The 12,169-nt window shown below is 43.3% G+C and overlaps 1 protein-coding gene across 4 annotated transcripts in view; it reads right to left on the reverse strand.

The window, feature by feature from the left end:
- jarid2b (jumonji and AT-rich interaction domain containing 2b) overlaps positions 1 to 12,169 on the reverse strand; it is a 117,453-nt gene that overhangs the window by 13,742 nt on the left and 91,542 nt on the right. For all 4 annotated transcript variants that reach the window (XM_074614456.1, XM_074614458.1, XM_074614455.1 and 1 more), the window contains 2 exons: positions 7,481 to 7,699; positions 3,328 to 3,566 (listed from right to left, as the gene is read on the reverse strand). In XM_074614456.1, coding sequence (XP_074470557.1) covers positions 3,328 to 3,566; positions 7,481 to 7,699 — 458 coding nt within the window. The remainder of the gene's footprint in view (positions 1 to 3,327; positions 3,567 to 7,480; positions 7,700 to 12,169) is intronic.

Consider the following 12,169-nt stretch of genomic DNA (forward strand, 5'->3'; position numbering starts at 1 on the left):
GCCGCCTAAAGAGCACTACTGTTTTTACAGGATTCATATTTCATGTCAAAAAAGCGTCCGTCATTGGGATTTTGCTTGTTATTTAAGAATTAATAACAGATCTGAAACATAATCTCACAAAGTTCAAACTGACGTATTTTTTAATTGTTTCCTTCAGCCAAATCAAGTTCAGTGTGACAGTTTATTTAGTGTTACACTGATGCTGAAATAGTAACTACCCGCTGAAGCAGCAGCTGTCCAGACACTGTAGCTACTATATTTGTAACAGCCACAGTTTGCTGACAAAGCACTGAATCTGAGAGACACGCTGTCATGACCGCCTCCTGCCACAGGAGGGCTCAGCGGACCGGCTCTCTTCATGGAGGGCTCGGCAAGTCTCCATCACTTTTTCTCTCTTTAATTATTCGGTCTGGTGGCAAAGGCGGATGGCAAGAGAGTGATGATGAGAGGAGAAAACACGAGGCGGAGTAAAAGAGGCAGGAGCTAGTTTAGATACTTTGCTAAGGGAAAAGGAAAAGAAAGAAAGAAAGAAAGAGATACGTAAAAGGATGTGGAAGTTCACTCGTCTGGCAGAGAGAATTCAAACAGAAATGAGAAGGACGATGAACAGAACAAGAAAGACAATGAAGCCAAAGGGAGAAAAAAAACCACACACATACACACACACAGACACGCACACACGCACACACACACACACACGCAGGCAGACGGAGACTGTTCTGGAGTGGATTTCGGTCGCATGTGAGCGGAGGAAGAGGAGGGGAAGGGGAGGGAGAGGGAGGAGGGTCTAGATGACATCATGTGTTGCTATAGCCCAGCTGAGGCCTGGCAGGAAGATTTTTAACAGGCAACATCTGCAGGAGCCGGCCCTGAGAAGAAGAAGAGGAGGGAGAGAGAGAGAGAGAGAGAGAATGAGAGAGACAGACAGCGAAAGAGAGAGAAGGCCAGCCAGACGATAGAAAAAGACAGGAGGAAGTTTAACCCTTGCAAAGCACTGCTCTCTGACAAAGAAAGGGAGATGCAGGAGAGGTTGTGCACATCAGGACTATTTTGTGTTTTCTCCAGTAGTAAAAAAACATTCCCAGCGCAAACCTCCTCCTCACCATGACTCCATCACCGGGAAATAATGTAAACACCATAACTTTGGGGATATAATGAATGCATGACACAATGCTTGACGGCGTGCGACACATCCATCAAACGTTACGGTGGCGCGATGACTATCAACGGGTTAAATCCTGTGCTGAACTGTAAATCAATTCCTATGCCGGAGTCATTTACGGCGCGACTGCCGGAACACCTCGACGGCGAGGCATAAATCCGGCTTAAGCCTTCTTTCCCCTCTGCTGTCTTATTAGGGAGCGATGCGATGCGGCCCTGGGCAGGTTGACTTTTAAGCAGCTAGAGAAAGGTCACTACAGCCTGGCACTAATAACACACACACATTGCAAAATCCCTTTTTTATAAACTACCAGGGAGAGATCTGCATACAGTAAGCTGGCAAAAGAGGCTCCAAGAAGACAGAGAGAAACACGTTATTTCATTCTTATTGCTATGTTTGTTATCTATAGTAATTTGTACATGTTGTAGTATTATGAGGGAGGTTAATTGAGGATGGCTGAAGACAAACAACTAAACAAAAAAGTGCAGAGTGCTTCTCAAATGCTGCCGAGTCGGCTAAATGGTTTGGCCCACCTGCGCTCGCTGATCTGCGCAGCTGCTTTGCTGACATCCCCGCTTTTGTTATTTAATTAAAATGGATAGAATCATATTGTTTTATGAAAAGGTCCTGTTACGGCGCATGTATTTTGTTGATACAAGCCGCTATTAAATTAAGCAGAACTGAATCGCGGTGAATTGAATTATGATAATGCCTTTACCCTTCGGTTTTACACACACAACCCCTGGTTGGTTTTACGGCTACATAATCACTTAACCTTTTATATGGCTTAGCCTGTATTTTCGCAGTTGGTCGTGTGTATAAATGTGTGCGAGTCTTGAACACACATGGTTAACACACGTACTGTTCATGCTAATTGAAGAGAGAGAGCGAGAGGGAGAGAAAAAAAAAAGAAAAAAAAGAAGCACTAATCCTTCCAAATGATTGGAGCCATGTTGTCAAGGGCAAGATCCGTCTGTTAGACACAGGAGCAGAGAGAGTGGAGCATGAAGGGAAAATGAGTGAAAGAGAGACGGAGATATAACGAGAGAAAGGTGGAGTGAGAGTGCAGGGGTAAAAAAATAAAATAAAAAAATCGCAGCATGAGAGGAGTCAAAAGAATCACGCAGGGTGCCAACAGTGAATTGAAAAAGAAAGAGCGTAGAGGAAGAGTGATGGAACAAAGACTGGTGAGTAAGTGAGGCTGAAGTTTGTCTTGGCAGGCAGTCGCTCTCATTGAGATTCATTGTTGGTTTTACTGGACAATTCCAGCCACTTTAAAAAACCTGAAGCACATGCCCGAGTCTGAGCACATTACAACAACAACAACAACAGTGGATAGAAGGCTGGCATTCAACGGGAAGGAAAAGGCAGCGGAGGAAATGAGAAATAAGACGGAACGGAAGCAGATAGATTGTGAGAGAGAAAAAAGACAGAATGAAAATGTGGTGCCTCAGCAGACAATTGCTTCCGACTGGCTAATGTGATCATAACAAATGCCAGTTTTCGGACTAAAGCCACCTCTGGCCTCGTTCTACCATCGCCTCCTCTTCTTTCACTTTATGGGGTTCCTTGAAACCTGCTAAGTGCCACGGAGAGAGAGGCAGGCTTTCACAGGCCCTCGCCAGCACTACTAAATATAGCTGCAGTCGCAGCAGGCCAAAACACAATCATTACTCTCCCAGACACAATGGATGGAGGAGAGGAGAGGGAGAGGAGAGAGCAGAGGAGAGGAGAGGAGAGGAAGAGCATGGAGACGGCAAGGCAACGGAGGAAATCAGCAATAAATAGAAAGTAGAGGAGGGAGACAAGAAAGGCACAGGAGTAGTTAGGATAAATCACTGAGAGGAAGATAAAGAGAGGATGTGACAGATGGGTGAATGAAAACAAGAGTCAAGAGAGGAGAGGATTTCAAATGGGCATAATAGCCAAAGCATGCTGCAGCTCGAGCCCATTAATAGAGAATATTCCATGGTATCTCAAGTTATACCACAGCTAATGCAAACCATTCACCCTCCCTATAGGAGAATACTTCCCCTGCATGCCACTGTCACATTTTCCAAGGTCTCTTGGGGAAGCTATAGAAATGCTTTCATCCGTTCCATGTGATATTTAGCACGTTACGGCTTTGAAATTCCAGCACTGGGCGCTCTTGCCCCATACAGTACCTGTTTGCGTAGCTCCTCAGCAGCTCTCCTCGGCGGCAGCCCGTTGCCTTTGCTGCTGGCCAGGGCCTGCTGCTCCCTCGCGTGCTCCCGTGCCTCCGCCCGCTCGCTGCGCTCCCTCAGGAGGGGCGGAGGAGGAGGTGGAGGAGGTGGCAGTGGCGGGGCGGGCGCGTCCCTGCCGTGAGTTCCCACCTTGGGCCTCGGACTCTCCCTGGTCCCTGCTTTACCGTGGCTGTTGAACACTGGAACGGGAGAAAAGGAAGAATCAGGTGTGTTGCTTTTAGGATTCATAATTAATGTGGGAGGTATCAAACACTGTGAAGGACAGATCTCTCACTAGCTCAAAGTGGCCGTTCACATATTTGAAATTAGCTGAAATTGTTTACGTAGAAAATTTATGTGGATATTGTAGTTTTTCCATACACATTTTTTTTAATAGAGCTAAATGAGGTAGCAATATTTTACTGTTTCTTAACCAGTGATCATTGATGAAGCTCCATCTGCTCTCAGTATATGAAATAGGCATGTTTTCATATTAGGGCTGTCAAAGTTAACGCGATAACGCATTGACGCAAATTTGTTTTAACGCCAATAATTTCTTTAACGCATTAATGCAACTTGTGATTTTTAGCTTGTAGCGGGCTCAGTTTTAAAAGCTAGAGTGAAGATACTGGCATCATATGAAACTAGAAAACCTGAGAAATCCATTGGTACCAACCATATCATACTTCGTCCCCTTGACCTTTGACGTCAAGATGTGTGAATGAAAATGGGTTCTATGGGTACCCACAGGTCTTTCCTTTACAGACATGCCCACTTTATGATAATCACATGCAGTTTGGGGCAAGTCAACACACTAACAGCTGTTGTTGCCTGTTGGGCTTGAGTTTCCCATGTTATGATTTGAGCATATTTTCATGCTAAATGCAGTACCTGTGAGGGTTTCTGGACAATATTTGTCATTGTTTAATAAATATATGCATACATTTGCATAAAGCAAGCATATTTGCCCTCTTCCATGTTGATAAGAGTATTAAATACTTCCCAAATCTCCCTTTAAGGTACATTTTGAACAGATAAAGAATGACAGCCCTACTTCATATACTTTCTGTAGAGAAGTTCCCCTTAGATTTAAGGCTCTGCTGGGAAGTGCAGCAACATGACACTGCAGTATAGATTTGCATGATTCACTGATGAGTTTCGGGAATATCTATCTGGTATATGTACACATATATGTATTTTTTTTCAAGTTCTGCAACCTAGATCGTAAATTCTAATGTGCACAACTCAAAAGTAAATAAACAAAATAAAAAAATTAAGCCACCGTAAAGAAAACTAGATATTACGGAAAGTTCCTATCAGGTAGCGAGGCATAAATACCCTCGGACATATACTATGTTATTTCAGGCTACCGTCTACCCATGCCAACGCCAATATGTGGACATAAGTCTCAATACCCCCCCCTGTAGTGCAGAATGGCATATAAACCCCTGGCACCAGACCACAACGACCAAGTGGAAAAGCCCGCACAAACATTGGAGCGACAGGGTTTTGGCTAACATATAGTGCCCAATCAGTAAAATATGCATGATTTAAGGTCGTGCATGAAAACGTCTTTATGCTACATGTCAATGAACCTGTTCAAAAATGGACGCAGGCTGCATCAACCCCCGGGGAAGATGGTAAACGAGTCGAACGGGAGCGAGGCAATTAACATACACATTCAATAGCTACTCTCTTCGGCTTTTATGAGGCTCAATTTAAAGTTTCATGGCTTCTTAATATCAACAGGCTGTGTGGAAAAAATGACAGGAAAAAACACACGGAGCATTTACAGCACACACGCAACGCACAACATGTACAGTATGCTCTGAACAGCGAGGCATGTTAGATGATTATGTGTGTACATTTTTTTGAGCCATCAGTGCGGCGTTTCTGTCTGCAGAAAGTGTGTATGTGCTATACTGTATCCACTCATAACCGCGATGTGAGCGTCTGCGACTCTCTGGGGCCCCCCGGCTCTCGTGAAAAATGAGAGAAATCCTGACATTTTGAGAAGTGAGCTAAGCAAGAAACTGAGCCCAATAAAAGCTGTTTAATTTAGCTATGTCAACATGGCACATGGCCGAGCGGGAGAGACGGAGCGCTGATGAATGGCCTACAATGTAGGTCCTTTCCTGTCTCTCTTTACCTCCCAGAATAAAAATGTTTCTCTCCCCTTCACTAATTCTATTTCTCCTTTTTCCTCGACTATTTCCACCCTCCTTCCTCTCCTCCTCCTCCTCCTCCCTTAAGAGCCCATATAACCCTGCTCCTGCTGGAGAGTGGCCCAAGCTGCATATTAAAGTGTCACGTTTGACACCAATCTTAAAACCACAAAATGTACTGGAGGTGTGTGTGTGTGTGTTTGTCTCTCTTTGTGTGTGTGCCTGATACCCAACACAGCACAAACACCAGAGCAATGACCCGGTCTTTGACTGTGTGTGTGCACACCTACGTCAGTTTCGGTGTCCTTAACCTCCTCATCTCTATTGTCCCCTACAAAGTATATCTGCCTATATTTCCTTCTTATCTATTTATTTAGCATATCGCAGTGAAGGCGCCGAGCTGCTTTGCAAACAGTGTTGGTATACGAGATAAGAGAGGAGACTAAGCTGTCCTCGTGCACACAACAAGCCTGGATTTGTCCATACAGGTTTCACTATCCTACCGTTCGTGCTCCTTATACAGATACGTGCATATGTACAGTTTATGTTTGCAGCTACAGATGTTCAGGAAAGAACGAGAGAGAAGTATCTATGTGTGTTTTGGAGGGGGAAGACACTGTCAGTGAACTCTACAAAGGCAGCGCACAGTTCTCCAAGAGTTCAGTTCAAGTAAATCTATGGACCTCTCTCTCTTAATCCCACCAGTCTCTTCTCCTCCTCCTCCACATTCCACTTGAGAGGATGACAGAGGAAAGAGCTGAGCAAAGCGTTCACCTTTTGAACCTTTCTGGCGGCGATTCTACAGACTAGAGGAGGGGGGGAGAGAGTCAGGAAGGGCGAAAAGGAGGAGGAACCATGAAATCTAGCCGTTGTTTTGTGGGGGAACGCCTGGCCGGAAGGATTGTATGTCTCCGAAGTCTGCCAGGGAGCGAAGGCCTCCAGGTTAAAATTGTTTCTCTATTGCTCTGTAAAAAAACCCAGGGGCAATATTTTGGATTCTATGAAATGAGTACATGTTTTACCTTATACACTGCAAGAAAAAAGATTGCAATCTTATAATTTTTTATCCATGATTGAGCACTAAAAGTCAGATTTTCTTAAAGAATAAAAATATGCCTGTGAAGTAAGAATATTTGTAGTCTTATTTCACTCATAAATCACTTGATAAGATGCTAAATACTTGTTTTTATAGTCATCGATGTTGGGATTGTGAGTCTGTTCTCACGGCTCAGTAGCATGCATGCAATTTCCTAAATGTTGTGCACAAGTGTGTGCACGTGCATTCATCCAAATGTCTACGTGCCCCCAAGGGGTGTACGTATGCTGTCACTGCGTTGTATGTGTGTCGAGGGCCCCGGCCAGCTGTTGCAGTGCGTGCATAAACACCTTGTTAGGGGCTTTGCAAGCTAAGTGTTAATTGGGGTGGAAAGAGTTGATGTGCTGCTCTGCTCTCCCATGTGACTTAGCCTGTCTCTGCAGTGGAAAAACAAGAGTGCAAACTTAGGAAATAGCTCACGTTCCCTTCACACCGAAACAAGCACCACTACTCTGTCCTCCGTCCCATGACTCATTCTGTGCTCCTGTTTGGGCCGAGTTTCTCTCTCTCCATCATTCACTCCCTCGAAATGGATCTTTCCATTTCTCTGTAGTTATTCTGCCGGTGCATCATGCTTCACTCTACTTCTTCTTCCTCCTCCTCTCCCCTCACCTCCCTCTTCATCCATCTCTCTCCCTCTGAGTGCCGTATCTTTTCCTCCTACATACAGCACTCCTGCGCCTCTTCTCTTCTATTTTTCTCCTTCTCCTCAGACAGTATACACAGACAGGATCTCTGTGACCCGTTAGACCAATTGACAAAATTGCTCCTATTCATGACTGCGTTTCCCATCAAGCTCTGGGAATATGTATGAAAGGAGTGAACTCTACACAAGCTCTAGTCCCGTCCTTACCGTGCCCGTTGAGCGGCTGCCTGGCGGGGAGCTTGCCCTTGCGGGGCGTCGAGTGGCACGAGGAGGAGGCCGAGGCTTGGCTGTTGTTTCCCGCGCCGTGAGAGTGGATCCCACCACCGTTCCTCACCTCCTCCTCTTCCTCCTCCTCATCGTCCTCCAGGTCCTCTTCCTCCTGGGAGCTTCCGAAGTAGGCCATGTTGCTGGGCAGGGCCGATGAACCTGAGTGCAGAGAGGTGGAGGAAAGGAGGAGAGAGGGACACAGAGAGGGGGAATGAATAATAAAGAGGAAGGTTGGGAGAGAAAGGGGAAAAAAGGGAAATAATTATAATTTGAAATAAAAAAAGGCACTGAAAAACACAGCTTTACTGTAATTCTACTTCCCACTCAACACTTTTTTGGAGACCCCCAGCTGTCCATGCATGGGGAAAAACTGTCTTTCCTTTTTCATTCTAATCTCAGACATTACAGATGAATCAACATCAATATGTGAGCGGTGAAATATTAATGTAAAAATAGAAGTTGCTCAAGCGTTTGTGAATAATGGTGATTGTACTGCTGCTTTTTTCATCTGTTATTATCCCAGCTGGTGGCCTATTGATGCTTTATAAACTGCTCTGCACATAGCGGCTCCATTGTTGCATTCACACAAACATAATCAAGGACACGCACGGCACAATGTTCAAATGGTTTGCAAAAGCGATGACAGTTTTACTGTAACAGCATTTATACTGCGTCTGAATCAGGCTTAAGCTCTATTGTCTTCCAAATCACTTCTTGAATATGACATCTATGGATTTACAATTGATTTACTGACCTTGACCTTTATCTGTAGAGTTTGTCCTGCAAATGTTTGTTTATTGTTACAATGACTACGTTTACATGCTCACTAATATTTCACTATTATTCTGAACATGACAATATTCCAAATTTTATACAGGTCATATAAACAGCATATATTCTGAAATAGGCTATTTTCCGATTAAGACATGTGGGATATGCCGATATTATTCGGGTTTTAGGAGCATTCTTTGGATATGTATGCAGAATATGCATCTCAATTGGGTTTTTTACGGCAGTTTGCAACAGACGGCCTCTTGCCTGTTTGTGTCCAGCTCTGAGCGTTGTACACAAACCAACTAGCCGACAGTTTGCAGAGATGCATGCCCAAAAGAAAAGCCCACATTCTTAGTCGGAAGGAGAAACACACCTACTTTAAACATTATGAAAGACAAGATATGAATACAAGTAGTGGTGGTTCTAGCAATATTTGTGGTACTATTTTACTATATAAAGTGTAGAAGGAAAGGGAGGGGATGACTTTCAACATATTCTGAATCCGGGGCACTGGGAGCACGAAACAGTCCAACCTTCCACAGAGACTCTCGATGTTGACAGCTTTATTGAGACATATATATCGTACATGTGCTCAAATATATAACTGCAAAAGAGTTACTTAAGAAAACCAAAGAGTCACTGCTGAGCTAATCCCAAATCTGCCGCTTTCGCTCTTCCAAACAGGATTACTGTCAATCTCTCACCCTATTGGAGAAGAAAGCCGACGTTCTCTCTCTCTCTCTCTTTTCCGTTTTCTGTCACACTCAATCCCTTTCATTGTCATCTCTGAGAAATCTAACTCAATGCGCGCTGGAAGGAGGTAAATGGTGTTTGGCAGTGGATAGCCTATAATGTTACCTCAGTTAGCTGAATGTAGACACACACTCTCATAAAAGGTCGTAAAGCCCAAAGCTATGTTATTAAAGCTCATAATGTTGCACTCGTAAATCAGCGTGCAAACAGCTGGTCCACTCATACAGATGCAGGAATAAAAAGCTAAGGCAGGCTTGTAGAGTGTAGTAGTAGCGACTGGCATTATATGTTTGGATATAAATATATATACACACACACACACACAAGCACAGTTGTAAATCACTTAGGATTTTCATTGTGCTGCATCATGCCTCAGTGTGCTTCCAGAAACATCATAAAAACCTTCTCAGCAAAAGGCTGATCTTTGCCACAAATGAAAGAACAGACCAGGAGAACACTTCATTGCTTGGGAGTGTTTTAGTTTGTACTGATAGATTCTGAATTCACTTCCAACAGAGGAGCTGCCTCTGCAAGGCCAGTGTGAAGAAGACAGAAGATTTCTGCAAACAAGAACCTTCCCAATATTGCTAAATACGTATGTATAATATGTACAGTACGGCAACAAGGCTGATTCTTTATTGTTAGTAATGTACTGCTGAGAGATAAATGAAGTAAACAGACCCTTCCTCAATAATAGATGCCTTGGTATAAGCCTGTTGATCCGTATGATTAGGCTTTGTAATGTTATAACTGTGCGTTTGCAATTGTCGATTTATAGTTAACTTGGATGTGTGCTTATGCAACATCCTCATAGCTTTGATAAAACACGGTTGTTTATGAGCAGGAAACACTGGATTTGTATTAATCCTTTATAAAAATTGATTGCATAGCATGAGCAACAGTGGTTTTTATTACCCTTATAGGGGCCACAGTGTTTAAAGGGCATTAATGGGAAGCAATGCACGATTATATGTCAATTAAAATAATGTTAAGCCTCTGAAAAATAGGCTGAATTTAACTAGCCTCTCTCTTCTCTTTACAGAGAACTTAAAAATTACACAGAGTGAATTGAAAATCAGCCAAGCCAATTATTTAATTAGCGCTCTTGTTTTAGAGGGTGCTGAACACTTATCTTAGATTTTACACATCCAATACCGTATTAAGTGGCTTAATAAAAATATAGAGATAACACAACACCGACATAATTCAATTTTTCTAATGGACTTGCACAAGGGATATATCTTATACATAAAGAACGAGCCAGAAATGAGCAGCAAATCCTCACGAATACTTCCCAAGGTCTCTATTTGGACAACAGGTATAAGATTGAGGAGAATGAATGGATGTTTAGTAACCAGTCTTTTGTAATCAATATGACACAAATACATTTACACTCTAAGTTGACAATGGAGCTCGGCTTGGCAACATTTGTGTGTATGTGAGGATACACGATACTGAAATGACACCCTGACTAAGGCTGGGTTTTCCTAATAACAAAGGGGAGGCCATGGTACAAGGCTTAACTGGTGTTAACCAGTACCATGCAGACAAACAGAGCACTGTTGAATACTGAAGCATTCTCCTTTAAATAAACTACACTGCTGAGTAAGATAAGAAAATAAGAATAGAAAGTCTTTAAGGGAACCCTTGTACCAACAGACAACTTTATAAATGACATTAATTTGAGATGACTTTCTGCTTTTATGATGAGAGCATAAAATAATAAGCATATTGAAATCATTCTTGTCTAAAGCATGAGCTACATCTCTGAACACAGATTCATTTTCATTTTAAAGTGCACTAACAACTATTATTGGACAGTCGGGGGAACTGCGGTTACCGCACGTCACATCACATTTATTTTGAAAGCTTAGTTTAAATTTCATCCTCGTATCAAAGCGTTTTCAAACACTAAAAAAAACAAGAGCCTGGCAATAATAAATCGGGTTGTGCCTTGGATCACACTTTTCACTCAGCAGCTCTGCCAGTTTCTAATTATCTCCTCAGAGAGCTGGAGAGAAGGAGAAAATCTGACGTAGCAGCAGATTCCCTGAACGGATAATATAGTTTTACCTGCTCGCTTTAACTTCTAAAAAAGAGATCTGTAGGGCAAAAAGTAACTGTGAAATATGGCTTTCCATAGTAACCCCCATGGTAAGGCCAATTTCTTTGAAGGCAGGGATGGATTCTCACACCACGTCCGGCTAAAAAAGCCCTCATAGTTCCTGTCCAGTGTGCATTTATGTTGTGGTTTCTTGGCACACAGCATCAGAAGTGGGATGCAGACAATTATAAGTGGTTGAACCCGTGTGCCACTTTGTAGCAAAGTACAATCTTCTGGCTCTTTACCAGCGGATCAGCCCTCGGAGGTTGGGTGACCGCAGCACACACACACACACACACGTAAACCAATAGATACAAAAAGCCACACACATCCACCTAAAGACACACACACTGCACAGACACCTCGTTTATCTTGGCGACAGAGCAAACGCTCCTCTCTTAGACCAAACAAACACGCAGAGGCGGCACACACACATGGCCCAATCAGCTTCTAATGACTTGCTTCATTAGCTAAATGGCTGTAATTTACTGCTCTGACCAGGGGTCAGAGGGCCAATGGCAAACAGACCACAGGGGTACCCGGGGGTAGAAATGGGAGGGAGGAGTGTGTGTTTGTTTGGGGGTTGCAGGGAAGTGGAGATGAAAATGTTCTAATACGTTAGAGGAAGAGTGTGTGTGTGTACCTTTGCAGTACTTCTGAGAACCAGTTGAACAGGTTCAGGATTTTGAGAATAAATGCATTCAATACAGGGTTCTCAGAGGTAAGACAATAGTTGCTATAGAGCAGAAACTGAAAAGAGGAAGAGAGGTGGAGCAGAATGTGAAAGTGAGAAAGGAAATAAGAGACATGTTTTTTAAAAAGCTGAACGGTAGAAGACAAGGACCAGACATCAGACCGAAACAGGTTTAACAACAGCATAACTGTATCCTCTAATATATTCAAGAACCCCAAAATAAGACTGTCTAGGATTTTTGAAGAGAAGGAGAAGGGAGGGGAAACAAAGCCAGACAGACACACTTTCAGAAAACAGCCTGCCA

Source organism: Sebastes fasciatus, chromosome 17 (assembly GCF_043250625.1).
Source record: "Sebastes fasciatus isolate fSebFas1 chromosome 17, fSebFas1.pri, whole genome shotgun sequence".
Classification (NCBI taxonomy): domain Eukaryota; kingdom Metazoa; phylum Chordata; class Actinopteri; order Perciformes; family Sebastidae; genus Sebastes; species Sebastes fasciatus.